This window comes from Sorex araneus, chromosome 5 (genome assembly GCF_027595985.1).
Source record: "Sorex araneus isolate mSorAra2 chromosome 5, mSorAra2.pri, whole genome shotgun sequence".
NCBI classification, from domain to species: domain Eukaryota; kingdom Metazoa; phylum Chordata; class Mammalia; order Eulipotyphla; family Soricidae; genus Sorex; species Sorex araneus.
This window is the reverse complement of record NC_073306.1, coordinates 119618338-119643017: the sequence shown is the minus strand read 5'-3', so window position 1 is coordinate 119643017 and position 24680 is coordinate 119618338. Positions and strand designations below refer to the sequence as shown.

The following is a 24680-nucleotide window of genomic DNA, read 5'->3' as shown; positions in this document are numbered from 1 at the left end:
GCGGAGGAATCAAACCTAGGTTGGCTGTGTGCAAGGCAAACGCCCTCCCCGCTGTGCTATCGCTCCAGTCCCATGGAAACAGTTTCCTTTTAAATTCAAAGATCAGGGGCCTGAGACATAGAGTAGGGATTGCCCTTCTCTCTCTCTCTCTCTCTCTCTCTCTCTCTCTCTCTCTCTCTCTCTCTCTCTCTCTCTCTCTCTCACACACACACACACACACACACACACTGCTGACCCCAGTTCAATCCTTAGCATCCTGAGAGATAGAGTAGGGATTAGCCCTTGTCTCTCTCTCTCTCTCTCACACACACACACACACAAACACACACTGCTGACCCCAGTTCAATCCTTAGCATCACGTATGGCCCCCTGATCAGACCTCCAGAAGGGATCCTTGAGCACCACCAGGTATGGCCCAACCTCCCCACGCCCCTAATCAAACTAACAAAATAAAGTTAGATTCAATAACGGCAAAACAACTACAGTGCTGGGCCGGGGAGAGCACCAAAGAGCAGAGTACATGCTTTGCTTCGCTTCATTTAAAAATGTTTTTGCTTTGCGTTGCATCCTAGGTTCCTCAGGATTCACCAGGAGTCACTCCTGGTGGTGCCAGGGACGGCACCCTGGGCTCCTACAGGCAAAGTGTGTGCCCAGCTCACTGAGGCATCAGTCACTCGCCCCTTCTCTGTCGGAGAGAAACCACAGGGTTTCCCAGAGAAGAAAGATGACTCCGTGCAGAGTCTCAGGCTGACTGGAGCCAAGAACAGGAGTCTGGGCACAGCATGACAGACAAGGTACCCAAAATTCAGGAGCACCCCCCCTACACACACACACACACACACACACACACACACACGATTTAAGTCATAGCCATCGCCTCCTACTTCAGACTGTGATTCATCCTTGACCCAGGATGCCTCCCCTGTCAGGCTGTCATCTGCTTCCCTGGCTCCTTGCACTTCTCCCCGATGCCTCACTGTGGTCCCTGGCACCGCCCTCTGAGTCTGACAGAGGTGCCTGACGAGCACTGGCAGACTCGCAGCCTGTAGGCCCAACACAAGCCCACGGATGGGTTTTGTTTGCTTCACACTAGATTTCAAAAACAATTGGAATTAGTTGTTCACATGCGAAAACCAGTAGGAATCATCTGAAATACTGGATTTCTTGGTTCTCTTGAAGAAGCCTGTTTGGCACCTGCAATATTTCTTGGCATGGAACCAGCTAACTAGGGTGAAGGAACAGCTGCTCCATTGGGCTGGGGGCTTGGCGCTGTCCCTGCCATCCCAGTGTCTCCCCGAGATCCCGCCAGCCCCGTGCTACTGTCCCTGTGATGACCCACTGACCTCAGAAGACACTGGAGTTTGCAAGTGTGTCTTGCCCACCTGGGTCTGAGTCCCCCCAAGCCCCCCCCCCCGTGCCTCCTCCCAGGTCAGATCAGACCCCCCAGACCATCCCCAGCAGTGAACCTGCCTGTTCATTCAGCCCACAAGTGCCAAGCGGGGGACAGACCTAGGGGCGGCTCCTAAGTGCCACCAGCCCGGGGCTCAGCTTCCGGCCACCCACCGTGGCGAGTCGGGAGACAGAGTCATCAACACAACATTCTTTATTGCTTCTAAATAAGGACGCCCGCATTCTTATACTGAGGCAGCACGTCCTGGATCTTGTACCGGGGTCCCGTGATGGCTTGGACAATTCTCAATGGGGGGAGGAATTTCTGGGGTGCCATAAAAATGGGGTATGGATGGTCTGTCTTGTTCAAGCTACCCAAATCCAAGAACACGGACCTGGGGTTGAAGATCCCTTTCTTCTCAGGGGCTTTTGGGGTAAATGACCGACACTTAGGAGAGGACACCAGCAGACGTATCAGGTCCTTCCGGAAGACATTCCAGCTGTTCTCCATGAGGAACTTCTGGCAAATCTCATCATCGCTGAAGGAAAGGTACAAAGTTCAGGGTTTCTGTGTCAGCTCCCCCTTGGCCCCTTCCTATTCTTGCCACTATTTTCAAACCCTAAACGAGTGCTCTGTCCCCCTCCCCTGGCCAGGCCCTTCCCAGACTCCTCTCTGCCCCGTCATGCCACAGCTCTCTTCTCCTAAACCCGGGTCCCTTATATGTGTGGTCAGAAACCAAATGGGTCACTGAGCTTGGACAGTATCACTCAGAGATGGGTGTGAGTGTCAAATCTGGACATGCCATTTTTCAAAGACTTTAAAAAAAAAGAGGGGCTGGAGAGATAGTACAGTGGGCAGGGCACTTGCCTTGCACGTGGCTGACCGAGGTTCTATCTCCAATATCCCAGATGGTCCCCTGAGCATGGCCAGGAGTGATTCCTGAGTGCAGAGCCAGGAGTAACCCTTGAGCATTGCCAAGTGTAACCCAAAAACCAACCAACCAACCAAAGAGACAGTAGAATATCTCATTCAACAAATATAATGCCAATGTGTTGAAAGGAAGCAGGTCACTAGCCTGACATACAGCCAACCCAAGTTCAACCCAGACAACAACCTTGGTGTCCCAGCCCGCCAGGAGTGACCCCTTAGTACAGCTAGAGGAAGCCTCAGCACAGCTGGATGTGTCCCCAAAACAAACAAAACAAACAAACAAAAAACACACATACGTATATTTTTGGTTTAGGGCCTACGTTTGGGATGCTCAAGTGCTACCGTTCTGGGCAGCATTCAGAGGACCATGCAGTGCAGGGGATCAAACCCAGAGACCCTTCATGCAAAACATGTTTAAGTAGTTTTCTCCCTTTCTGTAGTTATCTCCCAGCCCCAAGAATTGTCTTTAAGGGTCTGGAGCCATAGTACAGTAGGGATCTTGCATCTGGCTCACTTGTGTTCAATTCCCAGCATCCCATATGGTCCCCTGGGCACTGCCAGAAGCAATTCCTAAGTGCAGAGCCAGAAGTAACCCCTGAGTCTTGCTGGGTGTGACATGAAAAGCAAAAAAAAAAAAATTAAATTAAAAGAATTATCTTTAAGAAAAAAAGAATAACTATCTATATACATGTATACATATACATGTACATGTGTATAGCTAGGGGTTCAGACAGGTACTTAACCTCTGAGCCATTAACATCAACTTCACTCTTTTCTTTTTATTTCTTGTAATCTGGCATCTGAGAAGCCTAAGTGACTAATATAATATATGACTAATAGGAAATGCAAATCAAAGCTGTAGTGATGTCACTTACAGCGTCAGTTAGAATGGCTGTGACTTAGATGTCTGGCCAAGGGAACGGAGATACTGGCAGGATGGCACCAGGACAGGGCTGGAGGGAAGGTCAAGGTGAACTGAGCCACTTTGGAAACAGGGCGGCTGCTCCTTCCTCCAAAGATTAAACAGAGAACCATGACCAGCAACTCCATTTAGAGAAGTGAGAACCTGAGTCCAGACACTTGCAGAGCAGATCCTTAAGTATCATTTCATTCAACAACACTTTGTTATTAAAAAAAAAAATCATGGGAATAATGAAGCAATAATGGGGGGCGGGTAGGGCATGTGCCTTGCACACAGCTGACCAGGTGCCAGAAGTGACCCTGAGCACAGAGCCAGGAGTAAGCTCCAGACACAGAGGGCTGCAACACACACACACACACACACACACACACACACACACACACACACACGAGGGCCATAAGGTTCTTGCCTTGCATGTGGCTGACCGGAGTTTGATCCCGGGCACTGCATCTGGTTCACTAAGCACTGCCAAGCGTGATCCCTAAGCACTGCTGAGTATGACCCCAAAACAAAACAAAATACCAACTCCTAGGTTAGGGAGATGACTTCAGAGGCAGAACTGCATAGTCCTCTAAGCACCAGGAATGACCTCCATTTTTTAAAAAAAGAAAATAAATTCCTGGTGGGTCTGTGTGCTGGTGGGATGTTCTCCCCTCATCCATAGAGTTCTTCTTTGGGTGTCTGGTTTCCACCCAAAGCGGCCCGAGTCTGGGAGAAGTGTAAGAACTGGGCTAGAAGGGCTTCCTATTAGGGCTGGTTCCCTCCTGGGGCCCTAAACTTCTAAAATAGGCTCTAGCCACCCCCAGCCTGGAACTAGAATAAGTAGGCTACAAGTGAATGGAGTGAATTATTGTTTAGTATTAGAAGTGTTTCTGGTCTTGGAGCTGGAATGATAATGCAGCAGGGAGGGCACTTGCCTTGTATGTGGCTGGCCCGGGTTCAGTACCCGGCACCCTGTATGGTCCCCAAGACTGCCAGGAGTGATCCCTGAGCACAGAGCTAGGAGCAGGCCCTGAGCACCACTGGGTGCGGCCCTAAAACCAAAACAAACAGAAAAAGAAGGGCTTACAGTCTTTATTTTTTATTTGGGGATCACACCGGGCAGTCTGGTGCTCAGGGACCACGGGGTGCCAGGGATAGACAGGGCCTCCTGCATGTGGAGCTTGTGCCAGGCCTCTGAGCCATCTCCCCTGCCTTGGACCTTTATTTAGAAGTCTGGTGATTTTTTAATGATTTAGGAACTTAATTTTTTTAAAAATTTTGCTTTTTGGGTCACACCCAGTGATGCTCAGGAGTCACTCCTGGCTCTCCACTTAGGAATTACTCCTGGTGGTGCTCAGAAGACCACATGAGATGCTGGGGATTGAACCCGGGTCGGCCACATGCAAGGCAAATGCCCTACCTGCTATAGTATCGTTCAGGCCCAAGGTACCTAATTTTTGTTTATATCACTTAGCCTATAGAAAAAAAAATCAGTTTTAGACCTTTTAAAAAGTAGTCTTGGGGCTGGAGTGATAGCACAGCGGGTAGGGCATTTGCCTTGCACACAGCCGACCTGGGTTCGATTCCCAGCATCCCATATGGTCCGCCAGGAGTGATTCCTGAGTGCAGTCAGGAGAAACCCCTGAGAAATGCCAGGTGTGACCCAAAAAAGAAAAATAATAAAAAGTAGCTTTTTTCTAAGAACCTATCAAGCTGCTAAGTGAGGACTTATTGTATAAGAAAGTTCATCATAACACTACTCATAATAGCCTCAAAGTGGAAACAGTGGGGGGCTGGAGCGATAGCACAGCAGGTAGGGCGTTTGCCTTGCACGCGGCCGACCTGGGTTCAAATCCCAGCATCCCATATGGTCCCCTGAGCACCGCCAGGAGTAATTCCTGAGTGCAGAGCCAGGAGTAACCCCTGTGCATCGCCAGGTGTGACCCAAAAAAAAAAAAAAAGAAAGAAAGTGGAAACAGTGGACCAAGTGTCACATGTATGTAGAATAAACTATTATTAGTAATAAAAGAAGGAAGGGCCTGAGGAGGTGGCTCAGAGATGTAGTACTTGTCTTACAGAGGTGAGGCCCTGGGTTCAATTCCTGACACCAGAAAAAAACAGTGGGGTGGGAGGCCAGAGTAATAGTAGTGGGTAGGGCACTTGCTTTACATGCAGCCAATCTAGGTCCTATTCCTTGCACCTCACAGGGCCCCCCAAGCAGTGCCAGGAGTTATCCCTGAGTGCAGAGTCAGGAGTAAACCCTCACACAACTACAACACAGGTGAACCCTGAAAACATCATAGGAAGAGGTCAATCACCGAAGATCATGTATTGCTTTACTCCACTTACATGGAATGTGAGAACAGTCTGTTTGGACTGGCCTTAGTGGCCTAGCCCTGCAGTGGCTCCTGGGGGGTGTGGGAGGAGGCAGAACTGGACGAATGATCTGAGATTCCACCAGGGAAGGGCCTGCCCCCGCACCCAAGATGGTAAGTTATTAACCAGTAAGCACATTCCTCTGGCTAGACTTTTACCGACCAGATGCAGAGATCAACTTAATAAAACACCCGGGGTCAGAACGGGTGCGAGCAGCAATCCTTGGGTGTCTGTGGCGTGTGAGTCTGCTTGAACCAGGCTCTTCCTGAGACACGATTAGGGACACCTCTTCCCAATTCAGTAGCGCCAGGTGGGAGGCGTGCCCCACCCAGGGGCTGTGGGGAGAGATGACAGACATTATCTGCTTCTGCCATTGAATTTTGTGGTTGAATATGCCACAAAATTCAGCAAGTCTCTTGTGGAGCTGGAACACCCCGGGATAGTCTCAGTAACCAAGTTCTTTGACTACAAATTCCAAGTTGAATAACTCATAGCAGTAATTGCTAATGCTGACTTAGTATTTTCCATGTGCCAAGAACTTTCTATTTTTAGTTTTTGGGCCATCCCCGGCAATGCTCAGGACTTACTCCTGGCTCTGTGTCCAGGAATCACACCTGGTGGGGCTGCAGCAACCATAATGGGATGCTGGAGATTGAACCCTGGTCAGCTGCATGCAAGGCAAGCACCCTACCCTGCTGTGCTACTTCTCCAGCGCCACATTCTATTTCTTAACTCATTTAATCCTCAAACATTTCTTGGGAGCCAGGGAGATGGTTCAAGTGCCTAGTGCTCATGCTTTGCAAGTGGGAGGCTCAGGGGTTTTTTTTTTCTTTTTGGGTCATACCTGGCGATGCACAGGGGTTACTCCTGGCTCTGCACTCAGGAATTACTCCTGGCGGTGCTCAGGGAACCATATGGGATGCTGGGAATCGAACCCGGGTCGGCTGTGTGCAAGGCAAATGCCCTACCCGCTGTGTTATCGCTCCAACCCCGAGGCTCAGGTTTCATTTATGGAGTACCACATGGTTGCCTGAACACCCCCAGGAATGGTTCCTGAGCACTGCTGGCCCACGGTCCCCCAAAAAGAGAAAGACAAGATTCTCTATCCCCCATCCTGATGCAGGTGGACTCAACTCCTGGTCTGCTTTTTCCTTTAGAGGTATTTTGTAAAAGCCTCAATTTCATGCAGGGGTTTTCATTCCAATCCCCTGCCTCAGTTGAACTGAGGCAGATGAAGGTTCCATCCATCCTTTTGGCCTATACGCCTTAACCCAGGATGCCCAGAAGCCCCACCCCTTACTGCCATGGGCAGTTCAGTCCCAAGGAACACACTGCACCTGCCACTTCAGGCTTCACCTGGGCCCTTGAGGGTTTCCCTTCTTTCCTGTGAGTTCCCCCATCTTTAATTTACTGATTTTTAATCTCTGCAGGTTTTCTAGGGGCACTGGCACCACGTCATCTGTCTCTGCCATTTACAGGACAGATCTCTTGGTCATATCCTGTTTCCTGGCCTTCAATTAACACATGGAGAAAAGAGAGCATAAAACGACATCCCATAACCATGCCACTGGACCCCACACCAGGCTGTTACATTCAGAGCACCCTGGGGTGGGGGGATGAGGCCCCTCCCTACCCCAAGGACACAGCCCTGGCTGCTGAAAACCTCCAGAACTCCACCGCCACCATGCTCACAGCTACTTTCCACACGCTCAGCCGAGCCTCACCCATGAGTGAATCTGCTGAACGTCACTCATACTCCAAGAGTAGCATAGCACATTTGATGGGGTTTGAAGTAGAAGGCAACCATTCTTAGAGGGAAATATATTTTTACATATATATACATATATTATATATAAGCACATAATGCTCAACCCTTAACAACATATTAGTAATCTCTTTATAGAAGGGCTTAATGGCCCCTGGGTGAAATACAATGATCTTCACACACTCTCCTCTAAGGAAAGTTTTTTTGAAGCACTTTCAGCGACTTACTCATAACAAACAATACAAAATAAATTATTTAGGTTCTGCTTTGGGGCAGGGATCGGGGTTTGGGTTAGAAATATCCAAAATATGGGGGCTGGAGCAATAGCACAGCAGGGAGGGCGTTTACCTTGCACGCGGCCAACCCGGGTTCGAATCCCAGCATCCCATATGGTCCCCCGAGCATCACCAGGAGTAATTCCTGAGTGCATGAGCCAGGAGTGACCCCTGTGCATCTCCGGGTGTGACCCAAAAACCAAAAAAAAAAAAGAAATATCCAAAATATGGTGGTGGGAAGGTGTAATGGTGGTGGGGTTGGTGTTCGAACATTAAATGTAATCAAATACTGTGAACTATTATAAAAATTAAATTAAAAAAATTAGATGTGCTTTCTGCCTACTTTAGCAGTCTCGAACACCATGAGTTCCTCCATTAACGAGGCAGACAGAATCCATCTGTCAGCAGTACAGATGATTGCAACTAAGTGCTGACTGCACAGTGCAGAGGCCAAGAGCTGCACATCTGCCTCTGCAAGTCTATGCAGACTGCTCCTGAATTCCAACTCAGCAAACGCTGATGGATCCCCTTGTCCCATGTCCTGGGAGAAGCTGAGCCATTTTCTGTCTTGCTTATACTCAAGGATCTAGCACCAGGTCTTCTTGGAACAAGAAGGAATCACCAAGTGTTTCCCCAACTTGGTTTGTGTTTTCTTTCTTACAAAAATGCTCCAGATAAGTCAGAGCTGGGTGCAGGCTTATTTGCGTGAGACCCAGTTTGATTCCCAACACCACATCCTCTCCAGAGCACTGCCAGGAGCATCCTCCAAGTACTTCTGGGTGCAGCCCCAAAAGCAATTAAAAGAAGTCAAAACTACTCCAACTGAAATTGCATATACATCACAGCTCTTCTTTAATTTACTGATTTTTAATCTCTCTCTCTCTCTCTCTCTCTCTCTCTCTCTCTCTCTGTTTTGTCTGTTTGGGAATTTTTTTTGGGGGGCACAACCTGCAGTGATCAGGGTTTACTCCCAGCTCTGAGCTCACTTCTAGCGGGGCTCAGGGGACCATGTGGGATCCCAGGGATCAAACTCAGGTTGGTAAAATGCAAGGCAAGCACCTGCCTACGGTACTATTGTTCAAGCCCCTCTGGTGATTTTCTTTTTTAGCTTTTGGTTTTGGCCACACCTGGTGATGCTCAGGGGTTACTCCTGGCTCTGCACTCAGGAATCACTCTTGGAGGTGCTCGGGGGGACCATACGTAGTGCTGGGAATCAAACCCAGGTCGGCCATGTGCAAGGCAAGTGCTCTCCCTGCTGTACAATCACTTCAGTCAATGATGATTTTTTCTTAAGCTTTAATTCTTTTGGTCTGGAGCAATAGCACAGCGGGTCAGGCATTTGCCTTGCACGTGGCCCACCCAGATTCGATTCCTCTGCCCCTCTCAGAGAGCCCAGCAAGCTACCGAGAGTATCCCACCCACACAGCAGAGCCTGGCAAGCTACCCATGGCGTATTCAATATGCCAAAAACAGTAACAAGTCTCACAATGGAGACGTTACTGGTGCCCGCTCGAGCAAATTGATGAACAATGGGATGACAGTGCTACAGTACTAGTTCTTTCACTAACTTTACTGTGGCCCTTGTAAGTAATAGCATTTGCTAAATCCTGGGTTTAGTAAGCTAGTAATATCATTTCCTAGTTTACATTAGAATCCATAACTGCCAAAACTAAAATGCCAACCCATGACCACCAGAGACCACCCTGTGAGTCTTCTGCAGCTGCATTTCATACTTTGGACAGCCAAGATCTCATCCCAGCACATCGCTACTGGAATCGCTTCCCTCTCTGCCAGAAAGACTGTGTCTGATTACAACAGCATCAGAGTAAAGAAAAGGCAGGGAGGATGCAATATTCTATAATTAGCACCAACCTCATTGTGAAACTTTGTGTGCCTGAATGATAATGCATATCTGACACATATTCATGCAGTTAAAAATTTTCAAAAACTAAACTAAAAGGGCTGGAGCAATAGCACAGTGGGTATTCGATATGCCAAAAATAGTAACAAATCTCACAATAGAGACATAACAAGTCTCACAATGGAGATGTTACTGGTGCCCACTCGAGCAAATCAATAAACAACAGGAGGACAGTGCTGCATTGCTAAACTAAAAGACAAGGCATGAAAGAGTACTCGGGATTGTCAGGAGAATATAAATGGTTCTGGTTTTCACCCTTTTATTTATTTTAGTGGGTGTGAATTTGGGTCACACAATAGTACTTGAGGTTCACTCCCTTTCTTTGCTTTTTTGTATCATACTCAGCAATACTCAGGGCTTACTCCTGATTCCGTGCTCAGGAATTACTCATGGCGGTGCTCAGGGTACCATACGGGAAGCCTGGGGTCAAATCTAGGTCAGCTGCATGCAAGGCAAATGCCCTACCTGCTGTATTATCACTCCAGCCCCAAGGTTCACTCCTGGCCATGCTTGAGGGACCATAAAGTTCTGGTGATTGAACTGGGATCAGCCACATGCAAAGGAAGTGCCCTAACCCTTGCACTATCCCTCAGGTCCTTTGCATTATTATTTTTTTATTATTTATGTTTAGATTTTTTTGGTCACACCTGGTGATGCTCAGTGGTTACTTCTGGCTCTGTGCTCAGGAATCACTCCTGGAGAGCTTTGGGGACCTTATGGGATGCCGTGGATGGAACCTAGGTTGGCCGTGTGCAAGACAAACACCCCTGCACTATCGCTCTAGCCCATCTCGCTTTCTTGTTCAGTGTTTTTCAGATTTCAAAAAAAACAATGCTTTATTCATTTGTTCAACTTTTACTGAGCTGAGCATGGACAGACACTAAAGGCAAAAACCATCTCTGCCTTTGAGAAGGATTCAGTGGGGTTGAAGGAAGGTGATAGTCAAATCACACAGCTTGTTACAATACTGTCTGGTCCATGACACCCAGTTGGTCTCCCAGCCCACCCAGAGTGAACCCTGAGCCCAGAATTGGGAGTAAGGCACACTCAGGTATGGCCCCAAAACAAAACAAAAAATAAATAAAAAGCAATTTATCAACATTATCAAAAATTGAAATTTAAAAAATCCACTTGGAATGTTACTAGCCTGACAAGTTTTTAAAGCATATCTTTTGTTACTAATTATAAAAGCAATGCATACTCATTATGAAAAAAACATGAATGGAATATATAACTAGAAGCAGAAAGTCTCTTTTTTGTTGTTGTTATTTGGGGGGTTGGGGCTGGGCCATACCCAGCAGTGCTTAAGTGCTTGCCTGGCAAGCAGCTAACCTGAGGTTGGCATCCCTGGCACCACATATGGTCCCCTGAGTAGCTCTAGGAGTGACTGATCCCTGAGCATAGACTTGAGTAAGCCCTGAGCAAAGCCAGGTGTAGCCCAAATAAAATAATAATAATAATAATAATAATGCATCATGTGCCTGTATCATTTTTCAAATTGCTGTGAGGGCCATATCCATGGATGGTCATGGTTCTGGGTCCTTCCAGGGCCTCATGCATGCAAGACCTATACTTTAGTGCTTGAGCAACCCCCATAATTTTATGTAAAGTCATAGTGGACCATTGCTTCAGAGGATAAAAACAATTTATGGACCTTGAAACATAATACTAAAAATATAACAAAAGGACTGATATCTTGCTATCTAATATATTGCTAATATATAATATGTATATATGTTATATATTATCAACTTCATTTCACCCTTGTCATAATTAAAGATTATATTTTTATTTTTCCCATTAAAATAACAAGTGAAAGGCTGGAGCAATAGCACAGCGGGTAGGGCGTTTGCCTTGCACATAGCCGACCCGGGTTCAATTCCCAGGATCCCATATGGTCCCCTGAGCACCGGCCAGGGGTAATTCCTGAGTGCAGAGCGAGGAGTGACCCCTGTGCATCGCCGGGTGTGACCCAAAAAGCAAAAAAAAAAAAAAAGTGAAATACCATCCAGTGGAGAAACAGCGAAGTGGCCCATAACTGCCTTATAACACAGTCACAAATTCAGCCCTCAGAGTTGGCACATATGCCCAGCACAATACTGGCAGCTCTGCTCTCTGTGACTCCTAGCTCAACAAGCCGTTTCTGGCCACACTGCAGCCAAATGTGTGAGCACCTCAAACAGAGGGAACATAAATAAATGCGTGAAGAGTACGGCCTCCTGTGTGACTGTCGGTCACCACCAACACCAACAATGATGAAGGCGAGGGAAGTGGGATGGATTAAAAAATAAAATGAATTTTTTTTCTTCTTTGATTTTGGCTTTTGGTTTTAGGCTACACCTGCCTCTGTACTGAGGGATCGCACCTGGCTGGGCTAAGGGACCCTATGGGATTGAATGCCAGTCGGCTGGATGCGAGGCCTTCTCCACTAGACTCTCTCTAGCCCCCAAAGTACCCTTTTGATTAAAAATGGCTTGGCCTGGTCAATTCATCCCCATTAGCACTGACCTGGGGTACTGGATCTGGTACCTTAACAGCTTTCTCTTCATCTCCTCCTCGTCGAACATTTTGTAAAACTGATCTCTGCTCATCCGAATCAACTCAACTCCCAGGCTCACGAGGATGAGGGGCCTGACGTCCTGCTGGCTCTCCGGCAGGAGGATCTGGTGAAGGCCCTGCAGAAGAAAGCGTATGAAGCCAGAGCCCAGAGACCACGCGCTCCTGCCCGTGTTTCACCAGATAGGAAAGATGCCGCCTCTGCCGCTGAGCTCCGTGCCCCGGCACAGACGAGAGTCCTGCGGGTCCTCTGCACTGTCCAGGAGCCGCCTGGCCACCAGGCACCCAAGGACAATGGCTCCTCGAGGGACAGTGTATTCCAAGTCCCCCCGGTCCAATCTCAATTCTTTTGTATGTCTAGAAAGACCATTTTCTATCCCTAGCAGCATGACAGAAAGAAAGGGGAAAATGCAGCTGGCCTCATCTCTCCAGCCACCACACCCAGCTGCATCCCCGCCCCTTCTGCAGGCTTGCTCAAAAGGCCTGTCTCTGCCCAGCCTGCAGCCTCTGCTCAGCGTTTCCCAGTTCCCCATAAAAGTGGGCCCCTGGTAGCTGCTCAGCCCCGGATTCTATGTTTGAAGTCATACACCTTGAGGAAAGGGAAGGAGAGGAACCAAAGGGTGAAGTGACTTGCCCAGGCTGCAGGATTCGAACAAAGATGTGCATTCAGGGCTGGCTGGGAGTACACGGGCGCTCTCACCGCTCTCGGGTCCAGGCTCCACTCCGGCCAGACAGATCCCTTCTCTGCTGACCTCCTTCACATAGCTTCCCAAAGTACCCAGCATAAAATCAAACTTCTCTCGGACCGCCTGGGCACTGTCAGTCTTGCCTGGTTCTCTCTGGAGCCACTTCTGTTCCCTGCTATGCCCGCACTATGGTTCCTGATGTCTCCACCAGGTCTTCACTTGTCACTTTCGTCAGGAGCACGCTTCTCCTGGGGGACCAGGACTCATCTTTTCCGTCATTCTGGTCTCCATATCAGTTCCCCGGAGCCGCCTTCCTTGACAACACCCCCCCCACACCCCCAAGTGCTCTTCCATTCACCCTCACTCCATCTGCTATTCCATTCCTAGCAACAATTTGTAAGTTCCTGCGTGTCTGCTCAATTATCTGTTTACCATCTGATCCCCGGAGCAGAGCCAAAGTCCAAGGAGGGCAGGAACGTCAGTAGGCATGCCTCACGCTGGCACCTCGTGCAGGGTTTGGGCCTGACACAGGCTCAGGAACCACCTTTGGGGTAAATGCTCAGGGAAGCCAGAACGTTAGGGCCAGCAGCTGGGCCAGGTGAGTGTGTTCCCTGGGCAGGTGAGCGGGCCCCCTGATGGGCAGGTGAGCTGTGCTCCCTGATGGGCAGGTGAACGTGCGTCCTAATGGTCAGGTGAGCAGGCTTCCTGATGGGCAGGTGAGCTGCGCTCCCTGATGAGCAGGTGAGTGGGCCCTCTGATGGGCAGGTGAGCGGGCCCCCTGATGGGCAGGTGTGTGCCCTCTGATGGGCAAGTGAGCGGGTCCCCTGATGGGCAGGTGTGTGCCCTCTGATGGACAGGTGAGCGGGCCCCCTGATGGGCAGGTGAGCAGGCCCCCTGACGCAGGTGAGCTGTGTTCCCTGATGGGCAGGTGGGCGGGCCCCCTGATGGGCAGGTGAGTAGGTTTTCTGATGAAGGCACAGGTTTGAAGGATGGAGCCCAAGAGCTAGGACTGGGAAGCAGAATCCAAGAGCCTCTGCCTGGCCATCTGTCCTTTTCCTGTGGTCCTGCCCCGCCTGGACCACCTCTGGGGTCTCAACCTGCCTGTCCCCCTCCACCCTGTGAGGCTCTTTCCCCTACCTGCTGATTCCTGCTCTGCCTCTGCTGTGTCTGGGGCTGGCCCAGCTCCAAGCTCTGCTCCCACGGCCAGGAAATTGACTGCCTGCTGGTAGGTGGCTTCGGCCACCACTATTACTGCCCCCCACTGCAAACCAGGGAGTGAAAGCAGGGAGAACAGAATTCCCCCAAAGGCTCACCTCCAGATGGGATGGCCCAAAGGCGACGTGTGTACGTGCCTCTTTGTGGGGGGCTTTCACTGGGCTGGGCCCAAGAGACCATCACACAAGCCAGTCCGAGCCCGAGCCCCCGACCAGGCCTCTCGAGGCTTTCCAGACTCGGGGCCGGTGCTGTCCTGGCCCTGCAGACCCACAGAGCCTGCTCCTGTGCCACCGCACACGGCCACCAGCTCCTGGCACCATCCACCAGCCTGGTCACCTCCCATGCCTACACTCTGCCGGGGTGCCAAGCGGCTCCGACGCTTCCTGCCTGCGTTCCATCAGGAGAACCCTGCTCTGAAGCAGAGACAAACTGCTGCGAGCCGCCGCCAGGAGGGCCAGAGGTGGCATCCCGTGAAGACGCGAATATAGCAGATAATCCCAGCACCCTGGCACCTGGCATCCATGAAAGCCTGGATGAGACCAAAGAGCACCCTACAAAGAACTGGCCTAGGGCGGGGCGGGGGCTGGCCTGTGTGAGGCCCTGGGATCCATCCCCGGCAGCCACACCTCCAACAGGCTCTTTTGTTCCTAGTGGTGGAAGTGCAGTGAGGAAAGGAGAGGTGGCTCAGTAGTCTGGGCACATGTCTTGCACGCAGGAGGCCTGGGTTGGATGCCAGCACCCCACAGTTCCCCAGGCATCACCAGGAGGGACCCCCACATACCAAACTGGGGGTAGCCCTCCTTGGGTATGGCACCACTGGGTTTGGCCCACAAAGAAATAAAGTTGCAGGAAGCATGTTTGACCCACCAACTGGAAGATACCCCGAGGAGCTGGGCACTCCCTCTGGCACACAGAGGAAGAGCACTGGGAGGTGCGGGCATGCGGAAAAGCAGGGAGAGCAGACAGGAACAGGCGGGGCCGCACCTGGGGTGGGGTGGATGGCAACTGGGATTACGAGGCACGATCAAGGCACGGGGAGACAGTCCCTCCCCAGGCAGATCAAGTCACGCCTAGTGGTGTGCAGAGGGGAGAGGGACCAGGTGGTGTTTGGGGACAACATGTTGCAAAGGGACCAAGTCCAGGATCTTTCACAAGCAAGACATAAGTCTGTCACTTGAGGCACATCCTCAGCTTGTCTTATGTTCTCCTGATGCTGCTCAATTAGCCACCCAGCTCCAGTACCTTTTACACAGCTCTAGAACCTATCACCCAGCTCCAGTACCTTTTACACAGCTCCAGTACTCATCAACCAGCCCCAGTACCCATTCTACGGCTCCACTACCTATCACCCAGCTTCAGTACACAGCTCCAGTACTCATCACCCGGCTCTAGTACCCATTCCACAGCTCCAGTACCTATCACCCAGGTCCAGTACTCATCACTCAGCTTCAGTACCCACTACACAGCTCTTTTCATACTGGATTGTTTCACTTAGAAAATTCACTGTAAACTTCAGGAGTCATTTTCTTCTAACTATTTGAAGATGTCTACACACCAATATGTCACCTGCAATCAAAGACAACTTTATTTCTCTGTTTGATAGGGTTTTTTTGTTTGTTTGGGTGCCACACTCAGCAGTTCTCAGGGATTACTCTTGACTCTGTGCTCAGAAATCAATCCTGGTGGGCTCAGAGGACTATACAGAATGCTGGGGATCGAACGCAGGTTAGCTGTGAACAAGGCAAGCACCCTGCCTTCGCTATTATCTTTCCAGCCCCAGCTTTACTTCTTCCTTCCCAAACTTGACATACTTCTTAAAATTTTTATTTTTTCTGTTTTTGGGCCACACCTGGCAGTGTCCAGGGTTTCCTCTATGGTCAGGGACCACCCTTTTAGTGGCGCTTGGGGGAGGCCATATGTGATGCTGGGAATTGAACTCAGATCAGCAGCTTGCAAAGCAAGCATCTTAACCCCTGAACTATCTCTGGCTCTTTTTTCCTCTCCTTCAGCCAGTGCTCTAATGAGTATCTCCAGCACAATGCTGAATAAGTGTAGTGAGAAGGCTCCAGCTTTGTTTGGTCATGGACTATTTTAAAGCAAGTCCCAGACGTCATTTAATTTTATCAGTAAAATACTTTCATACATAGCTCCAAAATATAAGGACTCTTTCAAAACCATCATAGGGCTGGAGAGATGGCCCCAGTGTCCTGGGGTACAAAACACATTTACAGGAGCCCCAACAGCCCCACATTTGATGCCCTACATCCCATAACCCCTGAGCACCTCCAGAAGTGGCCAAAAATCAAGCCACATCCAAAACATGGCTACAGTTCCATTATCATATCTAAAATGTTTTACATGGGGCCGGAGCAATAGAACATCGGGTAGGGTGTTTGCCTTGCATGCTACTGACCCAGTTCAATCCCTAACATTCCATATGGTCCACCCCACTCCCACCAAGCACCACCAGGGTAATTCCTGAGCTCAGAGGCTCAGAGCTGGGGGTAATCCTTGAGCATCAATGGGTGTGGCCCCAAAATGAAAATAAATAAATGTTTTACAAATATCCCTTAAGATGATCAAATATGAGTGGACTTGGGACCAGAGATAGCACAATGTGTAAGGCACTTGCCATGCATATGTTGACCCTGGGTTTGATCCCTGATACCCTCTATGGTCCCCTGAGCCCCACTGACAGTCATCCTGAGCACCACTGAGTGTGGCCCAAACAAAGAAACTATGAATGGACTTTTCTGGCCTTTCCTATTCTGACCGCACACTCCTGGCCACAGGTGACGGTGCACTGGGAACCAGGCTCGCTGCACACTCACAATGGTTTCTCCCTGCTCCACGGTGCGGATGCTGAGGTAGGCTCCCACCGCAGCCTCCTTGGGGATTTTGCCATGTTTCGTATCAATCATCGGGTAGTTGAGAGTTTGATAAGTCCTGGAGCTGAAATTTGAAATTTGACAGTATGTTAAAAACATTCATTTGGAACACAGCCAGTTCACACGTGGCCCTGGATAATCAACGTTTCCTCTCAATAATCAGCATACGGACATGCCCTTTGTGAAGCTTGGAAAGTGAGAGTTCAGAATTAGGGTCCTGGGAAAGAGAGTTACTATGCCAAGAACTGGAGTTCTCGCCGGCTCTTCAAGCCCATCTTCTTCCTTGAACACACATCTCGCTCACTTTGTCTGTACATTTCCTTGCTTGTCCCACTCTGGAAAAGTCTGTGTTCTCTCTTGAACACACACATCTCCTCTTCCCTCCCCTCACATCTTCATAAGTTTCAATTAAAAACTATCTTGCTTGGGGGCTAGAGCAATAGCATAGCGGATAGGGCGTTTGCCTTGCACGCGGCCAACCCAGGTTCGAATCCCAGCATCCCATATGGTCCCCTGAGCACCGCAAGGAGTAATTCCTGAGTGCAAAGCCAGGATTAACCCCTGTGCATCACCGGGTATGACCCAAAAAGAAAAAATAAATAAATAAAATAAAATAACTATCTTGCTTGGCCAAAATAAAAAAGAATTCGGGCTCACTGGAGGGTGGGGGTGGGGAGAGGAGCAGCCAGAGTCCTTGATGCCTGGGGGCTATTCCCATCTCAGCCTCAGGCCCCAGGAAGGAAAGTTCAGGCGGGAGCTGCTGGGATGCTGACTCTACGACAGAGGGCTGAGGAGGTCTGGCCAAGAGGCATCTCGCACGCGTGAAGCCCTGGATTTGGGTCCTAGCACCGCATGCCCCGGTAGCCCTGGCATGACTGGCTGTGTCTCCCATAATGCCAAAAACATCAAATAAACTTTGATACGGTAGGAGCTGGGCTCTGCTTTCTGATAGAAAGAGAAGAGATTAATTTGGTTGTTGGGGGATGATACCCAGCGCTGATGCTCGGGAGTTACTCCTGGTTCTGCACTCAGATCCCTCCTGGCAGTACTTGGCGGACCATGTGGGGTATCTGGGAATAAACCTGGCTCCCGGCTGTAGTGAAGGCCGCCTGCTGGGCACAGCTCCTAGCTCTCCGGGAGACCATGGAATAGGATACCCAGAATGGGCACCAAAAGGCTCCTCAGGTTCGAATCCCACCTCTGCCACTTCCTTCCCACCTGTGGCCCCTCAAGTATGTACCTTGGTGTCTCTGGACCTTGGTTCTCCCTCCAGAAAGCCAGGAGCGAGGATTCGCACTGGCCTGGTAGTATTATTGGGGAGAACAGATTGGATAATGCAGTCCTGGACACGGGAAACGATCTCCTAAGTACTTGTTAAAGATACAGATATGGGTGGGAAGGTGGCCACACCTGGCAGTGCTCGGGGGCTATTCCTGGCTCATTGCTCAGGGGAGACCCCCGAATATGGGGGCATATATGATGCTAGAGCCAAAGTTTGGCTGTCTCCCACACACCCCAACCATGAGGGATAACCTGGGCCTGCCCTTCCCCTTGCCCAGGTCCCCCTCACAATCTACCCTATGTGCCCACACCTCCTTTCATCAGAAGCCACGCCCCTCTCTGTCAGGGCTGCCGCTTACTTGACCTTCGGGCCCAGCGTCCTTGGGAGGGTGCTCGCCTCGGTATTAATTTCACTGAGACTGAACTTCGGGGGCCTCCTGGCGTTCTGCAGATGCAGGAGTTTCAGGGGGCTGTAGTCCTGATGGGGGAAGGATCTGATCTGGAACTGCCTGAATCTTTCCTCCGGAGAAGGTTCTGCAGAGGAGAGGAGAGAAGAGGATTGGGAGAGGAAAGGGGCTTCCCAGAACCAGGGTTGGCTCACAGGCCCTCGTGGTCACCTGCCTCAATAGTCTGACCCAAGGGGACAGAAGGAGAACGGAAGGGGCTAGGGAGAGAGCCCAGGAGCTAAGGCACATGCCCCGCGTGTGGCTGACCTAAGTTTGATCCCAGCACTCCTGGGGCTGGGGTCTCCCTGGGCTTCCGCAGTACTGAACCATGGGCTGGGTATTTGGGAATCACCAAGAATGGTCTCTGGGTCCCCTGAGCACCATTTGTGAGTCTCCCCTGCCCCCTAAGCAGAAAATAGGAAAGAAAACACTGTGGCTTCCTGTATTGTTTCTGGAAAGTAAAAAATAAAATTAGTTGTTTTTTTTTTCTTTTGCCACACTCGACAGTGCTCAGGGACCACTCCTGGGTGGCTCAGGGGACCATGCGGGATGCCGGGGATCAGACCTGGGTTGGCCGTGTGCAAGATAAATGCCCTTCCCGCTATGTGATCTCTCGGGCCCTGAGCCACATCTTTTACCTCTACTCCACCCAGACAAACGTCATGGCAAGCCCATGGTCAGAACATATGATCTGATTCAAAAGAGCAAACGAATAGCAGAGGCCGGGAGGAATGTGCCAGCCTCACGAGCCTGGGCCCCGTCACATCCCCCGAGTCCCGCACAGGCCCAGCAGGTCCGGGCAGCTATCCCGCTCACGAGAGGGCTCAGCCCCAACACAACCAGGCCTGGGATGGGGACGCACACGGAGACAAGGAGGTGGCCAAAGAGCTGGAGCACCCACTTTTCCTGCAGGACCCCCAAGTTCAACTCTGGTACCATGTGCTCCCCCCACCACCTCTAGAAGCGAACCCAGAGTCCTGAGTCCTGGGAACCACTCAAGCACCACTTGACATAGCTCTTTAAAGAAAAACAGGGCCCTGAGAGACAGTGCAGCAGGGAAGGGAATTACCTTGCACGCAGCCAACCTGGATTTGATCATATGGGGATCCCAGCACCCCCGATGGTCTCCTGAGCACCCACTAAGTGCAAAGCCAGGAGTGAGCACTGCTGGGTGTGTCCCCCAAACCAAAAAAAGAAAAACAAAGTGTGTGTGTGTGTGTGTGTCTGCACAGGGCAATCTCTGTTCCCCTAATTCAGTCGAGCTTGAAATGTGCCAGACAGGAAGCAGCAGTGGAGACAGGGCCAGTCTCTTCAGGACAGTCCTGCTCTGTAGGTGGGGGCCGCAACTGGAGGCAGCCCCCCGTAAGAGCTCGGGAATGGCTCAGTCAGAGCTCAGAGGAGAGTGACAGTGGTTACCCCTCCCTGCAAGGGAAGCTGAGAGACTAGTTTGGGGGGGGGGTGGAACATAGCCAGGTACCACATTGTCTAGTCTGCTTACTCTGCCACATACTCTTCATTCTGGAACCCTGTGTTCCCCACACTCCTCAGCCTCAATCTGTCTTTTCGATGTCAGCTGGTGTCATACAAAGGGCACGGGAAGCACACACACTCAGCACTCTTTCGCTGGTCAGAGACTCCCTGAGTGTCTGTCCTTGCCTACTCCAGATGTGCCTGTGTTGTAAAGCAGGGGGTTCTGGAGAGAATTGAGGAGGGGGAGACGTCACCCTAAGAATGCTTATCAGTTCTTTTGTTGTTGGGATCTGTAAGGGGGAGGGACGGTTGGGAAAGCTTGACCTTGTGTCTTAGTCAATAAGCTAATTTACACACACACACACACACACACACACACACACACACACGAAATAAATTGAAAGAAAGAGAAAAAGGAAAGAAGGGAAAGGAGCGGGGAAAAAGGCATAGGGGCCAGAGTGACGACAGTACAGCAGGTAAGACTTTGCCTTGCACTCAGTGGACCTGGGTTCAATTCCTGGCACTCCATATAGTCCCCTGGGCACTGCCTGGAGTTATTCCTGAGTGCAGAGTCAGTAGTAACCCCTGAGCATTGCCGGGTGGGTGACCAAAGCACAAAAAAGCCGTAAGACCTGTGAAGCTCACTATGGATATCTTATGAGGCCGAGTGTTCTGACTGAAACATCAAGGTAGACCTCAGGGAGGGCAGGTGGGAGAGGGCAGTAATGGAGCATCTGCCTTGAATCTGCAAGTGGGATCCCTGGCACTGCCCCCCATATGCCTGAGAACAATCCCGGGGTACCTGCACCAGGTCTGAGACATGCCCCCCCCACCACCACTGGGAGCAGCCCCCCATAGGGACAGAAACAGGAAACAGAAAAGAAAAATTGTGTTTTAATTAAAAGAAAGAGACCTGGGTGGGGAACAAGGGCTAAGGGCAGGGAGGTGCTTGGTACAAGCACTGTGAATGGTTCGAGGACTGGCAGGACACAGGACCCAGGTCCAGCACCTGGCCAGTCTCAGAGAACCCCTGACCATGCTCAGTGACAGGAAATGACAGAGGCGGAAGGCTGGAGACATAGGAAGCGGGGAGAGTGTGCTGAGAAACCCAGCTCTGGGGCTGAGGAACGCCTGCCTGGCACGCACAGTGTCCCGGGTGAGAGTCCCAGCATTGCATGGCCTCCTGCCAGCAATAGCTCTGGTGGCCCCAACACCACTGGGGAGGATTCCCCCCATCAAGAAAAAGATACAATAAAAAACATAAAAAGGAAAACCGCTGACAAATCCTGAGCAGCGGCTTTTTTTCCCCTTTTCGGGGAAAGACAGCGTGGCGTCCGCCATTTTATAAAGATCATTAAGGAGGTACGAACTTGGAGGCACGGGAAGAAAAGGAAAAAAAGAGGTATGAACTTGCAACAGCGGGACACGCAGGTGATCTCGGGACGGGGGTGATACTGGTGCTCTCTCTGCTGAGATGCGACCCAGGTTTGTCTGCTCACCCCAGGCTAGAGGCCAGGCGAGTCACTCATTGCGGAAAATGCAAGACTCTTTTTTTCCTTTTGATTTTTGGGCTGTTCTCAAGCCTCTGTGCTCAGGGATCCCTCCTGACGGGCTTAGGGGACCATATGGGATACGGGGGACCCAGCCTGGGTCGGACACCTGCAAGGCAAACTCCCTCCCCGTTGTACTATCCCTCTGGCCCCCTGGACTCTTCATTCTCATGCTCTCCCTCTTACCTGCACACGGCTGGTGGTGGGGCTCACACACCTGGCCTCCGTGCTCCCGGGGTCACATTCATTCAGTGGTGGTGCTCCCGGGAATGCTGGGATGCACACACGTGCCTACTCAGGACCACACTCTGGGCCATAATTTTTGCTAGGAGGGGATCTCCATTTTTTCCAGTTTGTGGTGCTCACACCCACCTGGCTGCATGCTGGAGATCCTGCTCTGGGGGTCGGGGGGGGAGCCCTGGGGACAGTACTTGGTGGGCATGGGGGCTACCAGGATATTGAGCATAAAACCTGAGGGGTAGTTTGACCGCGGAAACATTCCCCAGGCCATCCTGAATGTTTTATTCATCTTTCTGTGGTGCTGGGCATCAAGTCCAGGCCCTCAAACCTTTGAGGCGTGTACTCTCCGCTGAGCTATATTCCAGTTACAGAACTCTCAGCAAGACTGTTCTGAAAACCCACTCAGTCACTGACACCCCCACATAGGACAGCCTCACTTCAGGATTTTTGCAATAGCACAGCAAGTAGGGCATTTGCCTTGCACACGACCAACCCGAGTTCAATTCCTACATCCCTCTCAGAGAGCCTGGCAAGCTACTAAGAGCCCAGGAAGTTACCGAGAGTATCCCATCCACACGACAGAGCCTGGCAAGCGACCCATGGTGTATTCAATATGCCAAAAACAGTAACAACAAGTCTCACAATGGAGACATTACTGGTGCCTCCTTGAGCAAATCGATGAACATCAGGTGCTACAGTGCTACAGTGCAGTTCTACAGAGGTACCAAGAGACATCAATTCAGCCTAAACTGTCCTTGAATTTTCATGTTTCTGGCCCTGGCACACAGCTGTCTGTTTCCCCCGAGCCTTAACACCTTCACCACCACAAACCACAGAAAAAAAAGATTCTCCAGATGCTGGGCAGTGACTGAGTTTTGGGCCGGATTGTTTTGCCCAAAGTGCAGCCCGCAGTGTAAAGTGGCCAACCAGAGACTTTGGGGGCAGGTATTTGTAGTAAACGGAGTTTAGGTACAAATGCAGTTCACTTCCTGTTTACAATGGGTTTCTCACCATCCAAGCTCAAAGCAAGGAAGATGTGCACGTTCTCAATGGGGAGGGAAAAAAAAAAAGAACCTCAGTGGGGTACCCTGGGCCAGAGAAGGGCCAGCGTGAGAATCAGTTTAGTCTGGGGAAGGGATGTTTAGTCTCAAATCAAAGTGCAGCTGGGCAGAAAAGAAGGGGGGGGGGTGAGGAGGGGGTGGTCAGGGGGGTTTGAGAAAGCCCAGGCCACTCGGAGGCCTGAGGCAAGCAGAAGGAGGTGGGGGGAGCGCCGTAGCCGGGCTGAATGCCAGGAGGCCAGCTGAAGCCTAACCCTCGGGCCACATGGGTGAGGCCGGAGCCGGAAGGCCATGCTGACACCCCTCGAGGTCCCTCTAGCCCTCACTCTCCGAGACTCTGTGGGCCAGGAAGTGGCCACGGGAGGCTGCCTCCGCTTACCCATTAAGTGAGTCTTCAGGGAGTGGGCCTCTAGGAGATGCAGCTGCTGCCAGATCCATTTGTAATAGAAGATGGAGTTGGAGAGTTCCACCAGGCGCAGGACTTCACAGGTGCCCTGGACACGGGAGCAGCACAGGAAAAGGCTTAGCCCCGGGGCCTCCCGCACGGGGGGCTCAAAGAGTTGCTCTGGGTCTTGCCCCATTTATTTTTACGTTGCTGAATGCAAACGTGATTTTCAGGTGATCTTTTAAAAGTGAACTTGTTCTATGTTCATTTAAAAACATTCAATTCTGAACCTTGAGAACCACGGGCCGGAGTGAGAGCTGGAGGGGTGGGGACACCTGGCAGGCAGGAGGCCAGAATTCCACTCAGCCCCAGATTCGAGCCGTGGCATCACGTGATTCTCCCTCCATTTTTATTTTTCAGTTATTTTTGCTAAGAATCATGTGAACTTTTAGGACTGAAGCGATAGCACAGCGGGTAGGGCGTTTGCCTTACACACGGTCGACCAGGGTTTGATTCCTCCATCCTTCTCGGAGAGCCCGGCAAGCTACCAAAAGTGTCTCGCCCGCATGGCAGAGCCTGGCAAGCTACCCGTGACGTATTTGATATGCCAAAAACAGTAACAACAAGTCTCACAATGGAGACGTTACTGGTGCCCGCTCGAGCAAATCGATGAACAAAGGGATGGGCAGTGCTACAGTGACAGTGCAATGTCAACTTTTACATCTACATTCCTGACTGATAGTTACAGATTTCTTTTTCTTGTATTATCATCTTTGTATAGTATCCCCCCCCCCCAGGATTCTTTTTTAGTTTGTTTTTTTGGTTTGTGGGCCACACCCAGGTGTACTCAGGGGTTACTCCTGGATCTGCACTCAGGGATCACTTCTGGCGGGCTCAGGGGACTGTATGGGATGCCGGGAATAAAACCGGCATTGTATTATCACTCTTTTATGTAGAGTTGATATGATTTCTTTTTAGAATGTTTGGTAGGACTCGCCAATGAAGTCATCTAGGACAGGATGAAATTCTGTGCTTCCTCTGTGGGAAGGGAATTAACAGTGAATTCAGTTTCTCCAGTACACACTGAGTGGGTAGGTTTCTTTCCTTTTTGGGGGGAGGGAGGGTATTGCCACAGCCCACAGAGCTCAGGGGTTACTCCTTGCCCGACTGGAGGTTGCTCCTTGCAGTGCTCGGGGCACCATGGCTGAATACTGGGACTCCCACCTGTGTGGCGACAGTCTGTGCTGCCTCTCCGGCCCAGGCTTTATGTTTCTATTTCTAGAATAAGGTTTGGCAGTTTCTGATCTGCCCCCTCCCCACCAAAAAAAAAAACCCGTTTTATTT

The 24680-nt window shown here is 50.7% G+C and overlaps 1 protein-coding gene across 1 annotated transcript in view; it reads right to left on the bottom strand.

The window, feature by feature from the left end:
- Positions 1-1612: 1612 nt before the first annotated feature.
- Positions 1613-24680, bottom strand: part of CNBD2 (cyclic nucleotide binding domain containing 2) — a 63745-nt gene continuing 40677 nt past the window's right edge. The window contains exons 10-14 of the mRNA XM_055137632.1: positions 23331-23445; positions 18547-18721; positions 16850-16970; positions 12070-12236; positions 1613-1928 (exon numbers count right to left, since the gene is read on the bottom strand). Coding sequence (XP_054993607.1) covers positions 1613-1928; positions 12070-12236; positions 16850-16970; positions 18547-18721; positions 23331-23445 — 894 coding nt within the window. The remainder of the gene's footprint in view (positions 1929-12069; positions 12237-16849; positions 16971-18546; positions 18722-23330; positions 23446-24680) is intronic.